The sequence below is a fragment of the Chaetodon auriga genome, chromosome 8 (assembly GCF_051107435.1).
Source record: "Chaetodon auriga isolate fChaAug3 chromosome 8, fChaAug3.hap1, whole genome shotgun sequence".
NCBI lineage: Eukaryota > Metazoa > Chordata > Actinopteri > Chaetodontiformes > Chaetodontidae > Chaetodon > Chaetodon auriga.
In genome coordinates this window covers 28,549,451-28,569,450 of record NC_135081.1, presented here as the reverse complement: position 1 = coordinate 28,569,450, position 20,000 = coordinate 28,549,451, and the positions used below count along the sequence as shown (strand labels likewise).

The following is a 20,000-nucleotide window of genomic DNA, read 5'->3' as shown; positions in this document are numbered from 1 at the left end:
GTGTGTGTGTGTGTGTGTGCGTGTGTGTACCAGCTCTCTCTCTGGATGATATGAAGCACAGACGAGTCGTCTGCAGCGCTGCACCATTCCTTCAGTCAGAGAGACCAGCAGAGCCAGACCCAGCAGGACCCCTGCAACACAGACCAGAACCTTTAAAACCAGTGGAACCAGTGGAACCACAGCACATCAGAGCATGTGCTGCTGGTCACTGCCGGTCACTGAGGGCACATGGAGGTTAACTGCTTTGCTCAAAGGCTCCTCGGCAGGCAGAGGGGGTTTTCAGCTGTTTGCCCCCCCCCCCCCCCCCCCAGATCGTTTCGTTGCCCTCAGAGCAGCAGAAAACATCAGGAGAAAAAGTGTGAGTTCATTCATTCATTCAGGATCTGATGGAGACATGAAGGCAGCCTTTGTCTTCCAGGTGATCGTACCTGTCAGACAGACGGAGCTGCAGAGCGACGGTGTTTATAAAACATAAACACTGATGATGTCATTATTCTCCAGCCACGACATCATGTGATCAACGTTTACGTCATAATCAGACTTAAAGCTGCTGCCAGTTAAAGCAGCACTTTGAGTGCAGGAGTTTTAGCTGTAGCACAGTATTTGTACTTGTGGTATTAGTACTTTTCCTTCAGTAAAGAATGATGATGTCATTTCCTGTGCCCTCTCACCAAGGATGAAACACGTGGCGTCGTTTGGCTCCGACGGCTCCAGCAGACACTTCCTGCTGATCACTGTGATGTTTCCTCCCTGCAGGACGTTAAAGGAAGCCACCAGGTCTCTGAAGACATCTGAGGCGTAACCTGACCCGTTCACCTGCACCGCCACCGTGACCGGAGCTGATGGGGCAGATGTTACCACGGTTACCACCTGCCTGACTGACACATCAAGTCAAATCCAGGTTTCTTACAGCCTCAGCGGGTTGTACATAAGACGAAAAGAGCAGCGAGATCGACCACAGACGAAGAGTCACGAGCAACATTTGACAGATGCAATAAATACAGTGAAAACAGTCAAAGTGTACCATGCAGTACTTCATAACCACGTACACGTGTACTGAGTATCCTGACAGCTCCACGAGGAGAGACCAGTCTGCGTTCAAGTCTGTATTTCTGTGAGTTAGAAGCAGAAGCTTGAAGTCGTATCAGCATGTACGAGGAGTCAGTGTCATGAAGCCGGAACAGGTGTAACACACCTGAACCACGTGGTGTTGATCAGATTCAGCACTGATGATGTGGAGTCAGATAAAGCAGCTATGACAACACCTCGTCTTGATTCATGACACACTTAACGAGGGGAGTTTGGAGGTGCTGCTCATTCAAGCTTACAAAGTTCATTTGATTTCATTTCAAGTGACTTCATGTTCAGAAATCCAGTGTTTGAAGAAAGGAGGCCCCTGATCCAGCATCCAGACCGCACGGGGACTCACCCAGAGCCAAAACTGAGGGGTTATTATGGTCTGCCCCTGGACACAGAGTGGGTGGCAGCAGGTGATCTGCATCGCCGCGATAGCCGTGTTAGCTATATTAGCATTGCTGGAGGAGGTGGCTTCACGGTCACATGACAGGAGAGAAAAGATGGTCAAAGAACAGAAGGAGATTTAACGGCGAGTAACGAGTAAACTGACTGAAATCCTTCGTCCAGCTAAAAGATAAAAGTCAAAAGGTGGACAAAAAGTCAGTTTCTGTTTCCACAGTCTTCCTCATGTCAGGAGTGTTGTCTCACCTCTGGCCACGATGTCCCCCTTCACCTGGTGGTGCACCTGATCCAGCATCCAGAACACCAGGAAGTCCAGCGCCACCAGCAGGCTGCCCATCACCAGGTGTCTGAGGACCGAGACCGCGCCCCTCAACACCACCCGCCGTTCTCGGGCCGTCAGGTGAAAGGACACTGCAGGACAGACAGTCAGTGCAGCTCGGGTCACCTCAGCTGGCTTACGTCTGTCCTAACGCTGATGTCAGTCCACTTCACCACACCAGAGGACAGATGGGACAACCTCAGGGTCGCTCCACGTCCCTTCAGTTTACATTGTTTCACTCTGAGTTATTTTATGTCACTTCACTTCAACTGGAGGCCTGGAACACACACACACACACACACACACACACGCAGGTGTACTGACATGGTGTGATGTAGGTCTTGGCTTCTCTGCGAGTGATTGGCAGGACTGAGGCTCCGCCTCCTGAGGTCACCTGTTGGTCGAGCTCTTCAAACTGATTGGTGATGTAGACATTATCAAAGTCGACCTCACTGAGATACCTGCGTCTGTACTGCGCTGCCCTGCGCGCACACACACACACACACACACAAATGAGTCTTTGACCACGCCCCCTGAGGCAGGCTAATGATCAATGCTAACATGCTAACAGCTAACTGCCATCGAGGACACGCAGCATCAGCAGAGACAGCCCCCCCCACCCCCCCGTAAAGCTGAATGTAAAGTCTAATTTAGCGAGCCAAAAAAGTTAGCTCGCTAACATGCTAATGTCAGCCTATGAACATTAATACATGTCAGATATTAATAATAACAGCACAGTTAGTGAGTGTGAGTCCTGACCTCAGGAAGGAGAAGGCCAGCAGGACGAGGCCGCCATACACCAGCAGATCGCTCAGCTTCTGAAACACCTGCAGCTCTGATGAAACGTCCTCCATGATGTCCTGAGACACCTGCTGCAGGGAGCGGCTGCTGTTTGCATCCAGGTCAAAGGTCACCGAGGCTGAGATGTTGAAGTCAAACTCCCGCTTCATTCGCTCAAACACTGCGACAGTGGCTGAAGCAGGACAGACTCGATGAAGGTGGTCAGTGAAGGTTAGAAAGGGTCAGAAATGAACGGACTTACGTGCTGCCAGACGTTTTTTCAGATGGTCGGCGATGTAGGAGGGGACGATGCAGAAGAGCTCGCCGGCTGAAACAGACAAATTAAAAATGAACACTAGGACTGCGGCTAACAGTCACTGAAGTATTAAATAATCCAGCACTATTGAATAACAGTGAAAAATCCAACTGAGACTTCATGCATGCGGCCACACCACGACGTCAACAGGAAGAGAGTTGACCTGAGCTGATTCTTCTTCTGCTGTCACTGCAGTGTAGAATCAAACATGTTCACAAAACCAGCATCCGGTCGGAGAAACGGGACTTTGAAATGGAGAAGAGCTGGACTCAGCAGGAGTTCACTTCCTCCTGCCACAGCAGCCCTGACCAGACGGACACTTCATGAGCTGAGATACTGGACGCAGCGTGAGTGTGTTCATGGAAACATGGCGCACTGTCCGTATGTGTGTGTGCGGCTGCAACAGCAACGACGCAGCAAACGCTGCAGAAGCGAGAGAAATGAAACTAAGAGAAGCTCTCGGTCTTACTCTGGATGTATGTAAGGGAAGTGTTTGTTCAGGAAAGCTCTGACAGTAAGTGCAGGTGATGATGTCAGTGAACGCACCGCGGGCGATGCTGCAGAGCGGCAGGAAGCCGTCCACAATGTCACACAGGAAGTTGAATTCTCCCAGCAGGTCGGAGCATTCGGCTCGAGCCTCGGCGAACACCGCCCGGCACTTCCTGTACGGAGAGCCCAGTTTGGCGTTACAGACATCGCCGATGTCGACCAGGAAGTGCAGGACATTCCTCAGAGTACGAGCTGTAGGGTCAGAGGTCAGAGGTCAGAGGTGCATCACATGACGCTGGTTTGAGATTTACTGTGTAATCATCTAAATATTTACTCTTATTGTTTTGGTCATCAACCTTTAACCTCCTAAATCCTCCTCAAGGCCCCCTAAAACATCTTCAGTGCCTCTAGGAACGTCATCGAGAACCTTCCCGTGGACACCTACAACTTCCTCAAGGACTCCATTATTCCCTCGATGAGTCCTGGAACATCTTCAAGGCCTAAAGAACTTCTACAAGGACAGTTTGATTCTCCTCAAGGACCCCATAACCTCAATGCAGCCTCTTCAAGGACTCCTGAAACCTTCTCCATGACCTCTAAAACCTCCTTAAGTGCTCCTAAAACCTCCCCAAGGACTCACTGAACGTTCTCAGTGACTCCTGGAAGCAGCTGTGAAGCCGCGCGGCATCACTCACCGACATGGCGGACGCCGTCAGTCAGCGCGTCGACGAAGTTCTGGACTCTTCCTGCGAGCGACAGAGCGTTAGCGCTGATCTCTCTGATTGTGTGCAGCGCGGCTGGAAACACACACAGACTGAAACTCAGCATCAACACTTCAAATCTGATCCCATCGAACCAAAACCAGCCCGAAACTCTACAAACAACTCGTCAAATCAGACTGCGTGACGGCGGTGGAAGAAGTACTCTGATCTACAGTAAAAGTAGTAATACCACAGTGGAGGAGTACTCTCTTGAAAGTCCTGCAGTAAAAGTATTTGATTTAGCATCCAAATATACTTCGAGTAGCAAAAGTAGAAGTGCAGAAGAAAGGGGCAGAAAAAGGACAGAATACTTTGTCTCATAGGATTATGACTGTCGACGCATTAATGTGTTTATTGATCAGTTTATTGGCTTCATCTGCCATAAGAGTGACATCACACCTGGTCAGGTCACCTCATTGGTTGTTGTGTCAGTGACGTCATACGGGCTCAGTTTTTAATCCAGTGTTTTTCAGTGGTGTTTTGATGTCAGAGGTGGGCGGCTCTTACAGAAAAGGGGTGTGGCTGCTCTCTGCATCAGTTCCTGCGTTTGATTGGCTGCCAGCTCGGCTCCACACAGCAGGCTGGCGGCGGCTCGCTCCGTGTTGTCCAACGTGTTGGCGAGAGGACCAGACAGCAGCGCCGAGGCAAACAGGAAGAGGAGGAAGTTCCTGCCGTGAGCTGAAAAACAAGAGACGAGGGACTGTGATAGGCTGAGCAGGGCCACGCCTCCATTGGAAACCACGCCTTTATTTGGGAGCAAAATGGCTGCCACAAACACAGAAAGAATCAACATGAGAAAATGAAAATAAAAGGAAATGAGCCCTAAACAGGATATCGAGCCCTCTCTCTTTACTTCATTACTTCTGTTTGACTCTTTTCTAACGGCTTTGAATTTCTTTTCTTCTTCTGAGCTGTCCGAACTCAAGCGCTCTGGCGCCCCCACAGGAGGTTTGATGTAACGCTGAACAATCTGCTCCTTTTCTACCTGCGTGAACCGTCTGTCTGTCCAGCTGACAGCTGACAAACAGACTCACCTGCGCACAGTGAAGGCAGCAGGACGGCGACGTCGGCCCGGACGCCGGCGGACAGGCCCATGCCGAAGGCTGCCAGGGCGGCCACAGCCAGCGTCGAGTAGACACACAGCCACAGCGGCTGCCTCTGCAGGAAGAGAGCTGTGAGTCCGTACAGCGACGCCAACAGCAGCCCGAAAACAAATGCCACCAGGCTCCGCCCCCCCTCCAGCAGGTGACCTTTGACCTTCCTCCAGCTGCTGCGCGCGGAGTGTCCTGCTGACCTGAAGAAGGAGAGACCATGTTGACATGGAGACCAAACCGTTGACTCTAAAGTCAAGTGTATTTACTTATTACTGTACTTTCAGGTACTTGTACGGTTTATTTTCATCCTACATCGACTGTACTGTATCTCAGAGGGAAATATTGTACTTTGTACTAGCATTTGGTTCTCCGCTAGCTGACAGCTGCAGTATTTGTCCTGTGTACTCTCACCTGTTCACAGCCTGTGTGACTCCACCCCTCTCCACCTGGACGCTGACATCAGTTTTCATCAGGTGTCTCATCCTTTCTTTGTCTCTGGTGTTTTTTCTTGTCTCCTAGAAACCAAAGAAAGCTGCTGTCACTCTGAAACTTCCGGAAGCCAAAACTGACCAACTGACCAACCGACGAACCAAAACAACGTCTGTGACTGTGTGGACGGTTGTTCAGAGACACTTTGGACGGATCATGACGGAGACTCACCTGCACACACCTGCAGCTCCTCACAGCAGTGAGTTCAAGTCCTTTAAAATGTTTGTGGATTTGGAATTATGTTTCTAAAGCTAACCGTTAGCTAACCGTTAGCCAATGCTAGCAGCTTTGCTACGCGTTCCTGTTAGCAGGTGGAAAACAGCAGCTTGTATCTGTCTGTCTGTCCGGCTGTCTGTGTCTGTCCTCCAGCTGTGGAGAGGATCAGTTTGACTGTCCTGCCTCCTGCTGTCCATCAATTCCTCTTCAGCCAATCAGAGGAGTTTCAGGTGGCTCACCTGGTCTTCAGGGCACTGTTTGGAGCCGTGAGCGGGACAGGTAACATCCAGTGACTCCTGATGGAGAGAAGTGACGGGATGACCGTTGTTATTCTTCAGATTGTATTGATTTAAATGTTGTTTCATTTTTCATTTTATTCATTTAAATTTTCCAGTTCAACTGATTTTTTCTTTTCTAATCAATCAAATGTAAAATAATCTTCTCAGCTGGTTTGTCTGTGAGTTAAATGTTATGAACCCGTCGTTGTTCCTCTTGTCCTCCATCTGTCCTCAGTCCTGTTCCTGGGAGTCTCCCACAGCCTCCCCCTGACCTTTGACCTGCAGCTGGCAGCAGGAGGCTTCTTTGTCGGTGAGGAGACACACACACACACACACACACACACACACACACACACACACTTCCTGAAATAATTCCTGAAACACATACGTTGACACACCTGTTCCAGCTGTGTGTGTGGTGGGCGGAGCCTTGTCGTCCTCCTCCAGATGTTCGGTCCTCCTGATGCTTCCCAGCATGCTCGGCTCCCGTGGCCGAGCGTACCTGATGCTGTTCATCCTGTCTGTGCTTTGCAGAGGTGAAAACGCACGCACACACACACACACACACATACACACACACACACACACACGTACACACACACACACACACACACACACACACACACACGTACACACACGTACACACACACACGTACACACACACGTACACACACGTACACACACACACGTACACACACACACGTACACACACACACACACACACACACACGTACACTCACACACACACACACACACAGTAATAAGACGTTTTGTGGCGTCATGAACACCATGTGATATATTGTCATACAGCGTGTACTCCATGTAGTACTGATGATATAGATGACATCATGAACCATTAGCGTGTGTAACGTGTTGGACTGTGTCTCCTGGTCAGGACCGGTTTCTAACATCCAGCGTAACGTGGAGACGGCGGCTCTGTCTCTGAGCTGCAACCTGGACCTGCAGGTCCATCACAGCCGGCTGCTGTGGAGAGACGCCGTCAGACCGGTTCTGCTCATCGCACAGGAAGTCATGGTGAGACGGACGCCCCGCGGCACGCTCGTCGCTCTGTGAGGCGCTAACATCAGCATGCTAACATGCTGCTAGATGAGAAGTCAGACGGTCATCAAAGTTCATCCTGAGGGGACCATGAACGTCTGAACCACGTGTCAGAGCTGACGGCAGCAGCCGCAATGGAAAGAGGTCTGGATGGTTGGGGTCAGAGGTCGTTGATCCGTCTCTCGTTTCTGTTCAGGATGATGGAGCACAGCTTCAGTCCGAGACTCTGAGTGTCAGCAGGACGTTTCAGGACATCAGAGACGAAGTCGTCCTTCAGTACGGATACGACCGATTCAAACCAGAACACGCCGCCGCCGCCGGAAGCAGCACGCAGGAGCAGTTCACCAGCAAGACCATGATGCAGTGCGACAGTGAGCGAGATCACAACTACTGAAGAGCGGAAAGAAAAACAAGGCACGTTCCACACCAGGAGGAGTTTAATGTGTGTGTGTGTGTGTGTGTGTGAGTGTGTGTGTGTGTGTGTGTGTGTGTGTGTGTGTGTGTGTGTGAGTGTGTGTGTGTGTGAGTGTGTGTGTGTGTGTGAGTGTGTGTGTGTGTGTGTGTGTGTGTGTGTGTGAGTGTGTGTGTGTGTGTGTGTGTGTGTGAGTGGGTGTGTGTGTGTGTGTGTGTGTGTGTGTGTGTGAGTGTGTGTGTGTGTGAGTGTGTGTGAGTGTGTGTGTGTGTGTGTGTGAGTGTGTGTGTGTGTGTGTGTGTGTGTGTGTGAGTGTGTGTGTGTGTGTGTGTGTGTGTGTGTGTGAGTGTGTGTGAGTGTGTGTGTGTGTGTGAGTGTGTGTGTGAGTGTGTGTGTGTGTGTGTGTGTGTGAGTGGGTGTGTGTGTGTGTGTGTGTGTGAGTGTGTGTGTGTGTGTGTGTGTGTGTGTGTGTGTGTGAGTGTGTGTGTGTGTGTGTGTGTGTGTGTGTGTGTGTGAGTGTGTGTGTGTGTGTGTGTGTGAGTGTGTGTGTGTGAGTGTGTGTGTGTGTGTGAGTGTGTGTGTGTGTGTGTGTGTGTGAGTGTGTGTGTATGTGAGTGTGTGTGTGTGTGTGTGTGTGTGTGTGTGTGTGTGTGTGTGTGTGTGAGTGTGTGTGTGTGTGTGTGTGTGAGTGTGTGTGTGTGTGTGTGTGTGTGTGAGTGTGTGTGATCCAGGTGTGGTGGACGAGGGCGTGCAGCGATGTGCTGATTGGTTCAGCCTCAGGTGGGCGGAGTGCATGGAGGCGATCCCCGTCCCCGTCATCAACCACATCCTCTGTGTCTCCATGAAGTTTCACTTCCTGTGTGATGTCATGAGAGGTGAAAGGTCACACTGGTCACATGTCTCCATTCTTCATCATTCTTCATCACTGCCTGTCTCTGCTTGTTTGAGGCTGGTGTGTCACAGATAAAGCATGAGAGTAACCCTCCCCCCCCTCCTTCTCCTCCTCCTCCCCCCCTCCTCCTTCTCCTCCTCTACCCTCTCCTCCTCCCCCTCCTTAACTCCTCCTCTACCCCCCCCCCCCCCCCTCCACAGTGATGACCCCGTGGTGCAGGGAGCAGATCCCCGTGGAGGGAAACTTCGGTCAGCTGTTCGATCGGATCAACGGTTCGGTCGACCTGCTGTCCAGAGAGTTCAGCGCCGAGCTCGTGCTGCAGGTCGGTCGATGGCTCTCTGTTAGCGTTAGCTTGGTGAATCTTTGCGTCCTGACCCGTGTGACCTCTGACCTCCTGCAGGAGCACCAGCAGCGGTCGGTGTTGGGCGGAGCCGTGCTGGATCGGGAGTTCACTCGGGCTGTTCGAGGATCCTTCCGGAAGCTGACAGCAGCCATGAAACAGCTGCTGAACATCCTGCAGCTGCTGCTCTCCTTCACCTTCGTCACCATCTTCACTCAGTACGATGAGACGCTCCGACATCAGCTGTAAGTTCAGACGAGTCACAGACCAGCATCACCTCCTCTTCCTCCTCCTCTTCCTCCTCAGGGCGTTTGCTTACCTCAGACGGTACAGGAGGGACGTTCGATTCGACAATGTCTACATCACCACCTACTTCAGACACATCGACGCCCGCAGGAGGAGAGCGGTAACATCATCATCATCATCATCATCATCATCATCATCATCATCATCATCAGCTCTGCCACAGGGGACACTTTGATTCAATGACAATAACTTTATTTAGAAAACACCTAAAAACAAAAAACAAAGTGCTTTACTGTGAAAATATATAAAAACAATAAAATAAGCAGAACATGAAAAGAGCCAAACATCACGCCGAGGTCACATGACTCTTTTTAACTTTGTCACATGATCTCTTCATGTGATCTGTTTGTGCTGAAGGGCCAGACGATCAATATCATTATTTCTGATTTCAAAGTTCTTAATTTGAGCGAGGGAGGACATAAAGCAGGTGGTACTGGGTTTACTGGGACATGCAGGTGTGCATCACGAGCAATGAAAGTCAGTGGAGGGGACCCAGAACCCGAGCCTGAGTCTGAAGAGGTTCGTCCACAGCAGAGTCCTCTTGACTCGTCCTCTCGTCCTGTTTGGTGTGTTTAGGGGAAGATCTGCCTGCTGCCTCTCCAACAGGCGGAGAAGAAGTGGTTCATCGAGCCCTGGAGTCTGAAAGTCTGTCCTGAGGAGCTGAGACACGTGGTAGGTTCAACACGAGGCGGCAGGTGAGACAGACAGAGACACGGACATAGAGAAAGACACAGAGGGAGACACAGACAGAGAGAAAGACACAGACAGAGATGGAGACACAGAGTAAGACACAGATGGAGACAGAGACAGACAGACAGACAGAGACACAGACACAGAGAAAGACACAGAGGGAGACACAGAGTAAGACACAGACAGAGAGACAGAGTAAGATACAGATGGAGACAGAGACAGACAGACAGAGACACAGGTGCTCCGTAGGACGAGGACTCCAGCGCTCTGCTGGAGGCATCATCACTGCTCACCGACGCTTCAGACATCATCTGTGACATTTGTGCTGTGTTCACCTTCGCTTTGACCTCCAGAGAAAGTCCTTTAGTGCTGTCTGTCCCCAGTCTGTCCCCAGTCTGTCCAGCTGTCCGACTGCTCCTGCTCCTTCTTTCCACTGACGTCACCTCAGACAATAACTGTCTTCTTCACAGAGACGATGGACAAAACACACTTTACCAACAGATCATTTCACGCCAATATATATTTTCTCTAACTGCTGTTTCTCTCATGAGCACTCTGTGTGTGTGTGTGTGTGTGTGTGTGTGTGTGTGTGTGTGTGTGTGTGTGTTGACAGAGCTCAGGTGTGTTTCAGGTGCTGTCTGCCTCCCTGCTGTCTGTTGTCCTGCTCACTGTTGACTTCTCTCTGTTCCATGTTTTGGACATCGTCAGCAGACACACCTTCACCCAGTTCAACCTGACCAGTAAAGGACACACACACACACACACACACACACACACACACACACACACACACACACACACACACACGCACACGCACACACACGCACACACAGCTGGTTTGTGTGTGTGATCTGCAGACTTTGGAGTCTGCATTCAGGCCTCAGGCGTCACATGCAGGCCGGGCCATGTTCATCCATGTGGACAGGTCCCAACTTAACAATGCTAGCATGCTAGCATACTCATGAATGTTAGCATGCTAGCATAGCACCTCCGTAGACAGAGAGCAGCAGAACAGATGCTTCATTCATGATGTTACAGCTTCACCGACGTCTCCGCCCTCACCTCTCTGCAGGTCGTCACCAGGTGGACATCAGCGTGGGCGGAGCCTCCATGATGGCCCGCCTCCTGAGGAAGACGGTTTCAGCCTTCAACAGCTCGTCCAGCCTCAGCATCCAAACAGACAACCAGGGTAGGTCACAGGTCGAAGGTCACGCAGGATTCCTGCATCTCAGACGTTTCCTCGTGTGTGAGCGCGTAAACAACAAAAACCAGCAGGTGGAGACTGAGATGTTTAAAGCTTCAGAACAATCAGATCAATCTTCTCACCACCATGTGAGCTCCTGACCTCAGACGTTCAGGCAGCGTGCTGGTCCCACCTCCTCGGCTTCATTTGGCTGACTCTGATCACATGATCCGTGGTACTGTGCAGCTCGGGTCATGTCACCGACATGTGACAGGAAGCAGAGTTTTAAGGTTTCATCAGCAGCAGACTGGGAATCACTTTCAGTCAGTCGCCCTGCTGGTTGCTCCTCTGATGGTCAGACAAGGTCACAGGTCAAACTTTGAGTGCAGCAGAAGGTTTTATTGGACACACAGACAGGAAGAGACGTTCAACAGAGGCAGCCAATCAGCAGTCCAAACCAGGAGGCTGCCGGGACACCTGAGAACTCACCTTTAACTAACCACAGCTCAGTAGAGCCGTCTGACTTCCTGTTGGCGTCCTTCACTCGTCAATCAGATGAAGTGATGTAATCATTCGGCTCGTCCAGACTTTTAAAGGGAGCGTTTGAGTCAGGCTGCATCAGCTCACAGCTGAGGGGTTTACCTGCTGACGGACGCATTAACCAGAAGAAGAAGAAGAAGAAGAATCAGAGGGACAATCCCCTTTATTCGTCACACAGATACATGCCCATATCATGCCCACACACGCCCATGCACTGGTGAAATTTAACTTCTGCCTTTAACCCATCCTGGTCGTCCTTCCTCCGTGGCAGACCAGGAGCGGTGGGCTGCCATCCAACCGGCGCCCGGGGACCCAGTTCCTTTGTCACCATTGGTCAGGTGGTGATCTTCTTGCATGTTTTTAGTGGGGGTATGTTTTATGGAGGCTACCCCAGGTGAACACGGGGAGAACATGCAAACTCCACACAGAAAGGCCTTTTTCCTCAAGCAGCAGGCACCGAAGGCATGGTGGAGGACACACCCCCAGTGCCACAGCTGTGCCCGCCGCTGAGTTCTCACTCATTTCCTGCTGTGTTGCCATTGGCTGGTTAGTTGCTGTCTTTGGTCCAAAGCTGGTGGGCGTGTCCCACAGTGAGATCAGGACGCTGTTTGGACTGATGTCCAGAGATCTTCAGCAGCGCAAAGAAAGAAAGAACTGACATGTTGTCCGCAAACTGAACCAGCAGAGGGCGACAGTGTCCCCGTTTCACTGACATCACCTCGCTCTCCCCCTCTCTCTCTCTCCCTCAGTGTGTGTGTGTGTCCCCTCCTCACTATCTGCAAGTGTGTATGTGAGCTGTGTGTGTGGCCTCCTGTTGGTGGCGCTCTTCAGCTGCCTGCAGATTTACACCAACCGCCTCCGACGAGTCATCGCTGCCTTCTACCACCCAAAGGTACACACACACACACACACACACACACACACACACTCACACACACACACAATGTGCCTGTTAGAAACTGTTGATCATTGGCTGATAACTGTCCAATCAGTGGATTGGTCTGGTCCTGTTTGGCCCAAACCAGGTGATGGTGGATGTAGAGCAGAACTGGATCAGCAGGTTGAAGGCTATGTTTGAGGTCCACCTACGGGGGGGGGGGCTGCTGGCTCAGCGTTTTTTGTTTGAACACTCGTTAGTTGCTCACTTCCTCTCTCACACTGATGAAGACGCAAACTGTTAAATCTCATTAATACACAAACACGTACACACACACAGTGTGTTTATCCCTGTGAGCTGCAGTAAATCTGATCTGAGAGCAGATTAACGTAAGAGTATTATAACAGAGCAGCGCTGACAGGCTGGACTGTGGTAGAGAGACACTCAGAGAGAGAGAGAGAGAGAGAGGTGGTGAATGAAAGCGAGGCTCAGGGAGTCACATGACAGCTGCTCAGTAAACACACCTGTGTGTCACTTTGAGGTGGCGGGGTCCGCCACTCGCCCAGACTGAAGCATCTCAACAGCTGTTGGATGATTGTGATGAAATGTGGTTCAGGCGCGCACGTTCCCCCGAGGATGAACGGTACAACTTTATTGATCGCTGAGCGGTCGTCAGGGGTCAGGGTCAGGGGTCAGGGTCAGGGGTCAGGGTCTGGGGTCAGGGGTCAGGGTTCTTCACTTCCCCTTCAGATTTATTGAAGCATCGAAGGCAGCAACGGTTGGATTTGTTTCATGTTTGTTCAAAGATATTTTAATGTCTGTCTGTCAGAGGGAGAAGCAGCGCGTCTTGTTTCTCTACAATCTGCAGCTCCAGAGACGGACTTCCTCTTCTGACAGGAAACGCATCATCAGCCGTGGACAGAGGAGCCGGACGGTGAGCGTTCGTGACTGAAAACAGTTCAAACAGCTTCTGTTGATCGTGATGTTATAACTGAGAGCCACAGCCACCAATACTGATACAATCAATCAATCAATCAATCAATCAGCACCAGAGCTCAGAGTCTGAAGTTGGTCCTTGAAAGCAGCCTGTCACAAGGTTTTTTTTAAGAATTCTATCAATCATGAAGAGAAAGTGGAGAGAAAATGAGGAGAAACGTCCAGTCAGCTGCTGATTGATCACCAGAATAAAACTTGTTTAGAGTTTAAGTGTGACTCTGTGCTTTTATTCTGAAGTGCCAGAGGGACAGTTCATTTCTGAAATGCTTGAATCCTCTCCTGCAGGTGTTTGACTGTCTGAGCAGGTGCGGGCGTCGTCTTTGTCATCATCAGCAACAGGAAGTGTCAGACTCAGAGGAGACCAGGACAGGAAGTCCCGCCTGCTGCTCACAGAAGACGTTCAGGTGAGGCTGCAGCGTCATAGAGACACACGCACACCTGGTGAGACGTTTTCTAATGAAGCAGAAAAGAGCTGCTGCTTCACGTCTGTGTGTGTGTGTGTGTGGTCACGTGATCAGATTAGAGATGCACAGGTGAGTTATGTAAGCGGCTGATTATCAGCTGCGGCACGTGCGGCGCTCACTTCATTCACACCTTCACTGTTTAATCTGATCCATCTGAAGCACAACAAACTGACGCTGGATCAGTTTACATCAGCTCTCCTCACAGTGATGTCATCAACCCGTCGCGACCTCGCTCACCTGAAACCCTCCTGAACGTCTTCGTCCGTAGAGTACAAATGCTTTGTTTTCAGAACCTGGACTGAAGTAAAAGTACTGCAGTTTGAATGAGTTTCCAAAGTAAAAGTATGTCTTTGGTACTGAAGCAGGATTTTTATCACCGCTGCTTTAAGCTGTGAGCTGTTTGAGGTGATTTTAGGTACAAAACAAAATCTGCTTAAATCCGATAAAGGTCTGAGAATCTGTTTTTAATTTCAAAAATAAAATCAGTGTGTTTCCTCCAGCAGGACACAGAGAAGCTGCTGCATTCAGGGAGTTAAACAAATGTTCATGTTCCACAGGAGAACAGATGTTCCTCCTCCAGGAGGTGCTGAGGTGTGAGACTGATGGACAGAATGATGGACAGGACTGTTCTCTGGCTCTGCCTCCTGCAGGACAATAAAAAAAAAAAAGACTCAGAAGTTTTAAGCATCTTTGGCAGTGAACCTGAACTCATCACCGCAGACAGGAAGGAGTTAAATCTACCGTGTGTGTGTGTGTGTGTGTGTGTGTGTGTGTGTGTGTGTGTGTGTGTGTGTGTGTGTGTGTGTGCGCGCGCGCGCGCTACTGTCAGAGAGGCGCGCCCGTCAAGCTACTCAAATGTGTACGAACTGCATCCAGTTATCTTCTTTTCAAATTAAAATACATTTTATGACCCGAACTGACTGCAGTCTGTTCACGGTCACAGTTCAGCTGGTTCAGGCTGACCGGGGTGCTGATGGACTTTCCCACAATGCAACACTGCTCACAGCTGGAGGCTAATTAAAAGTTTAAAGGTTAAAACGACTCAGAACTGTTCAAAAGTCAGTTTGCTGTGTGCTTTAATGCTGCTGCTGGAATAAACTCACTGACAGTTGAGTGATAGATGTGTTACAGTACAGAGGAGAACACATGAACTCATCTTTTTTATATCTTCACTGTAATTTTTCTGCTCAATGAAATTATACTTATTTTTTCATCAATGGCTTATTTTTGGAAGGATAGAGCGTATGCTGTTTTCTAAAAACCCCAGAAACAAATTTGTGGTTTGTGATTTTGGTTTATTTAAGAAAATGAACACATTAAATTGATCAATATTTTAAATTTAAGTTCACTTTGACATTGACCTCAGTCGGTTCATTGTTTCAGTATTTACTTTGGAATGTAAATAAAATATTTTAATTAGTTTTATTTAGCTTTATTAATTTTTGCTTTAACTTAAAAAGACACAGAGCCTCCTGAAAAAACACCTGGACAAAAAAGGGGCTGCAGTCAAGGTTTCAAACCTTTTAAGGGTTCTTTTTAAATATCTGATTACAGTGGAAAGTAATTAACGTCAAAGGTGAGATGATTGTATCAATATTATTTTTTTTTCTCCAATAATAACTTTGTTATTTAATACTTAATAACAAAGTATTTAATAACAAAATTAAATACTTTGTTATTATTGAATTACTGAAGTTGACTTGGAATCAATTAGTGAAACGTAAATACAAGAAATGGAAGTTAGGGTCAATTGAATACGTGGTTCAGAGACGTTTATAGGCTGGCTTTTACTTTGAAGACCAAATCGCAGTACTTCCGGTCATTCTAATAGTAGCTAGAGTTAGCTTAACGCAGCTACATGACGTATAAACACAGATAGATGACGTTTCCGTTACCTCCCGGTATAAACACGGGCTGTCCGGCGTTCTCCGGTATTGAGCCTCTTTGTGGCCTCTCGGGACGGTTAAAGCTCGCGGGCCGGTGTCCGAGCGAACACTACCGACAGAAACCGACGCTTTCCGCCCGGTGTCAGCGGTAGTCTTTGCCGCCAGAAACTGTTTTCGCCAGAGCTGCGCAGCTAACGGTCCGGACCGGAGGACCGGGCGGTCTGCCGATACGTTAATACGAATTAACGGCCACTTCCCCGTCGGTGCTCCGTGACAGCAGCGGGTCTGACCGCTTGTTTCTGTGGATGTTACCGGAAAACGAAGCACCATGGAGTTTCGCTGGAGCCTCTCCCGGTGCTCCGACACCGTGAGGTAACGGGACCGCGACGGCGTTGCCTCACACACACACACACACACACACACACACACACACACACACACACACACACACACACACCAAACAGCAGCAACCTGTTGCCGGTTGCCGGTGACGCAGAGACGATGAGCAGAGCTGCCGTTCTGCTGCTGCCGTTGCTGTTGCTCTGCGGCCGTGCTGTGTTCACCGCTGCCAGGTCCCTGAACGCACCGCAGGACGGAGGGCTGCTGCCCGTGGACGGACGGACGGACCGCACGGACAGCCTGATCGCTGCCGTGACAGGTAAGGATTGACGGTGACCGAGCGGGTTGAATGAAGGGCAGCTGGACTTCTTTGTGGAAACGTGAAGACGTTCCGCCTCTCAGCCATCACAGTGATGAGACTCACACAGGTTGCACACCTGAGTGAAGCACCTGGGCCTGCCCACCTGTCAGTCAGTGCTGAGGAAGCCTCTGAGTGTGTGGAGGAAGTTTAGGTGTCAGTGTCTGCTCATGTCCTCTCCTGTCAGTGTGTCATACTTACTGTGTGAGTGACCTTTGACCTGATTGAATGCGTGGCCTGTTGCCAGGGTAACAGCCTGACATGTCTCTCAGTCAGGTACCTGCAGTGAATGTAGAGCACCTGTACTGGAAAGGTGTTAAAGTGACTCTTTGGTCTGTGGTGCTGCAGTGAACCTGAAGCCAGAACACAGCTCAGTGTTCTAAAGGTTTCTGTTTCAGGAACTAAGGAGTCAAACAGGAAGTGCTGCTGTTTATAAGAAATGGAAGATGTGAGGGCAGCAAAGGGGCTGAAAGCTCAGCAGCACAGTGTCACGTCAGCTCACGTGGGAACGTTTTCGGTATTTAGACACCAGTGGAATTACTGTTTCAATGACTCTATATGCATCTCTCATCTTTGGGTTTGTTTTATTTACTAACGCCACCTGTGACTTCTGTTAGCTAGCTAACATGACACTTAATTTACCGAGAAACAGCAGCTAGCAGTTAGCAGCAGTGATTACATCAACACAGACCATACGCAAAGTTAGCTGCACATCAGCAGACAGTGTGGGTGCTAGAACTCACACACTAACAAGAAATGTTAGCATGATAAAAGTAACGTTAGCATGATAAAAGTAACGTTAGCATGATAAAGTAATGTTAGCATGATAAAAAGTAACATTAGCATGATAAAAGTAACATTAGCTTGATAAAAGTAACATTAGCTTGATAAAAGTAACGTTAGCTTGATAAAAGTAATGTTAGCATGATAAAAGTAATGTTAGCATGATAAAAGTAACGTTAGCTTGATAAAAGTAACGTTAGCATGATAAAGTAACATTAGCATGATAAAAGTAATGTTAGCTTGATAAAAGTAACATTAGCATGATAAAAGTAACGTTAGCTTGATAAAAGTAATGTTAGCATGATAAAAGTAACGTTAGCTTGATAAAAGTAACGTTAGCATGATAAATCTACCGGTCTCCGGTGGTCTCACTCTGAATGGTGGTGGACTGATCAGCTGACTGGCACTGATATATCTGGAATCAGCTGATTTTGGTCTGGCTCCATGTCTCTCTATTCCCAGTTTACCCAGTCTGTCTGTCTGTCTGTCTGTGTCCTCAGGTGTGGACAGACAGCAGCGGCCCTTGCTGGAGAAAACTCGTCCCTTCGTCCTCGTGGATGGACAGAGGAGGAGCCTCACTGAAGCCCTACAGGTCAGACACATGAAACCTCGTATCTCCAGCAGCTGCTGGTTTATTAGTGGTGTGTTGCTGGTGAACTGCTATTGTGTTACTGGTCTTTTACTGCTGTAATTATGTGTGCTGGCTGGTTTCTGCCAAACTGTTCACTGGATATTTGGGATGGGTGGGACACACACACACACACACACACACACACACACACACACACACACACACACACACACACACACAGAGTTGACCATAGATGTGGGAGATTTGCTTTGAATGTGAACACAGCTGACCTGAAGTCAGCAGGAAGCTTGTTCAGAGAACAGGACCACAGTAACTGAATTAGACCTGGACCTAAACCTGGGCCCAGGCTTAGGGACCAAAGTCTTTGAAGGTTTTTAAGGTTGGACAGACAGACAGACAGACAGACAGACAGGCAGACAGACAGGCAGACAGACAGACAGACAGTCAGTCAGACAGACAGACAGACAGGCAGGCAGGCAGGCAGGCAGGCAGACAGACAGGCAGGCAGGCAGACAGACAGACAGACAGACAGGCAGGCAGACAGGCAGGCAGACAGACAGTCAGGAGTGTTTCAGGGTGAAAAGAGATGAAGGAAGTTGGACCGTCGACAGTTTTCACCAGGAGCTTCCTGCAGGAACGGCGGGCGGGCGTTGGAGGACGGACACTTCCTGTGCAGCTGACAGAAACTCTGAGATCATTTCCTGTCCAAATCCCCCCGCACCCGCCCGTCCTGACTCCACCCAGCCGGGAGGGAAGCGGGAGGAGGAGGAGGAGGAGGAGGAGAGCCGCGATGTTGAGAGTCCAGCAAACGAAAAGCTTCCTTTCACAAAAAGAGTCGAAGCTTTGCTCTGAAGCAGAAAATTCACTTCCTGTTAACTTTAAAGACGTTGCAGAATATGGAAATACTCAAGTAAAGTACTGGATTGAAGTACTGGAGTCTCAGAATGTTACTGGAGTGCTGTACTGGAGTAAATGTACTTAGTTACTTTCAGCGGCTGTCAGTTTGAGCTGTTGAAGGTCGCTAATGTAAATTCAGTGAGTGAAGCTGTAAGGTGAAGCTTGAGACCAGCTGAGGCACAAACTGGTTGATCCTGGTCCAGACTCAGGTGTGTTCCAGCTCTCAGTGTCATTGGATGAACGCTGCCGTTTACCTGCTGACCGATCGAGTTGTCCAGTAAACCTTCAAACTGTGGCTTTGCGGCGAGCTGCAGCTGGTACTTATCATCGTCGTGCACTGTTACCATGCTAACGTGCTCACGTAAGATGGTGAACATTATCCCTGCTAAACATTAGCATGTTAGCACTGTCATTGTGCACATGTTAGCATGCTGATGTTAGCATTTAGCTCAAAGCCTCTACATGATGGCAGACTCTGGTTCAGTTCTGGAGTCTTGAACTCTCGTCTGTTTGAGCTCTTTTCTTCTTTCTTCTTTTTTCTTCTCTCTTCTTCTTCTTCTCCTGCTGTGGTCGACGGCTCGGAGCCTCGCCCAGAGGCTCTGCAGCTCTGACATCATCTGGAGGCTGGGCGAGAGACATGGTCTTACTATGCAGAGAGAGAGAGAGAGAGTGGAGGGGAACAACATGTGGTGGGGAGGAGAGGGGACAGAGGGGGTGAACAGATGGTGAGAGTGGGCGAGAGAGGCTGTGAAACACAGAGAGACGTGAAAGAGAGAGGAGAACAAGGGGAGGAGACGAGGAGACACACGGAGCCACTTTAGTCTGACCTTTCAAAAGAGATTCAGGTGATTTCAGTCGGACCAATCGGTTTCTCCGTTCACTTCTGATCCAGAGAGTGTCAGACAAGAGTCAACAATGTCCAACGCGTCTCTCAGAGACCACAGTGGAGGCAGCAGTTTTAGTTTTAGCCTGAAAAATGTCAAAATGGCGGCAGATTATTTTTCTGTGAATCACTTCAGATCAGATGATCGTCATGTTTTCGTCCATCAGCAGAAGCTGCGTCTCTTTGTTCACCCAGAGGTGTCACTTCTTCATCTGCTCATTAAAAGGTCAGAAAAGGCAGGCGGCGTCTTCAGCCTGCGCTCAGCTTCCTGTCAGCTTGATT

The 20,000-nt window shown here is 49.5% G+C and overlaps 3 protein-coding genes across 6 annotated transcripts in view; 2 read left to right on the top strand and 1 right to left on the bottom strand.

The window, feature by feature from the left end:
- Positions 1–5,885, bottom strand: part of dcst2 (DC-STAMP domain containing 2) — a 9,903-nt gene extending 4,018 nt beyond the window's left edge. Inside the window, exons 1-12 of the mRNA XM_076737459.1 lie at positions 5,872–5,885; positions 5,650–5,745; positions 5,179–5,438; positions 4,652–4,822; positions 4,079–4,180; positions 3,441–3,635; positions 2,841–2,906; positions 2,558–2,771; positions 2,123–2,280; positions 1,726–1,890; positions 672–839; positions 31–131 (exon numbers count right to left, since the gene is read on the bottom strand). Coding sequence (XP_076593574.1) covers positions 31–131; positions 672–839; positions 1,726–1,890; positions 2,123–2,280; positions 2,558–2,771; positions 2,841–2,906; positions 3,441–3,635; positions 4,079–4,180; positions 4,652–4,822; positions 5,179–5,438; positions 5,650–5,745; positions 5,872–5,885 — 1,710 coding nt within the window. The remainder of the gene's footprint in view (positions 1–30; positions 132–671; positions 840–1,725; positions 1,891–2,122; positions 2,281–2,557; positions 2,772–2,840; positions 2,907–3,440; positions 3,636–4,078; positions 4,181–4,651; positions 4,823–5,178; positions 5,439–5,649; positions 5,746–5,871) is intronic.
- dcst1 (DC-STAMP domain containing 1) lies at positions 5,884–13,924 on the top strand. The gene is made up of 16 exons (XM_076737458.1): positions 5,884–5,926; positions 6,097–6,222; positions 6,457–6,531; positions 6,629–6,757; positions 7,117–7,256; positions 7,477–7,651; positions 8,424–8,567; positions 8,785–8,906; positions 8,985–9,142; positions 9,231–9,330; positions 9,807–9,902; positions 10,534–10,660; positions 10,993–11,113; positions 12,427–12,535; positions 13,350–13,454; positions 13,802–13,924. The coding sequence occupies exons 1-16, from the start codon at positions 5,884–5,886 to the stop codon at positions 13,922–13,924; spliced, it is 1,893 nt and encodes a 630-aa protein (XP_076593573.1).
- A 1,933-nt stretch (positions 13,925–15,857) lies between these two features.
- Positions 15,858–20,000, top strand: part of adam15 (ADAM metallopeptidase domain 15) — a 22,913-nt gene continuing 18,770 nt past the window's right edge. For all 4 annotated transcript variants that reach the window (XM_076736723.1, XM_076736722.1, XM_076736721.1 and 1 more), the window contains exons 1-2: positions 15,858–16,524; positions 17,847–17,938. In XM_076736723.1, the coding sequence (XP_076592838.1) occupies positions 16,368–16,524; positions 17,847–17,938 (249 nt within the window). In that variant the 5' untranslated portion in view covers positions 15,858–16,367. The remainder of the gene's footprint in view (positions 16,525–17,846; positions 17,939–20,000) is intronic.

Bases quoted from the DNA above. Each gene is read 5' to 3' on its own strand.
- dcst1 (XM_076737458.1), top strand. From the start codon at position 5,884: ATGACGGAGACTCACCTGCACACACCTGCAGCTCCTCACAGCA. The intron at 6,758-7,116 runs GTGAAAACGCAC...TCTCCTGGTCAG, and splicing joins CCTGTCTGTGCTTTGCAGAG to GACCGGTTTCTAACATCCAG. The intron at 8,568-8,784 runs GTGAAAGGTCAC...CCCCCTCCACAG, and splicing joins CCTGTGTGATGTCATGAGAG to TGATGACCCCGTGGTGCAGG.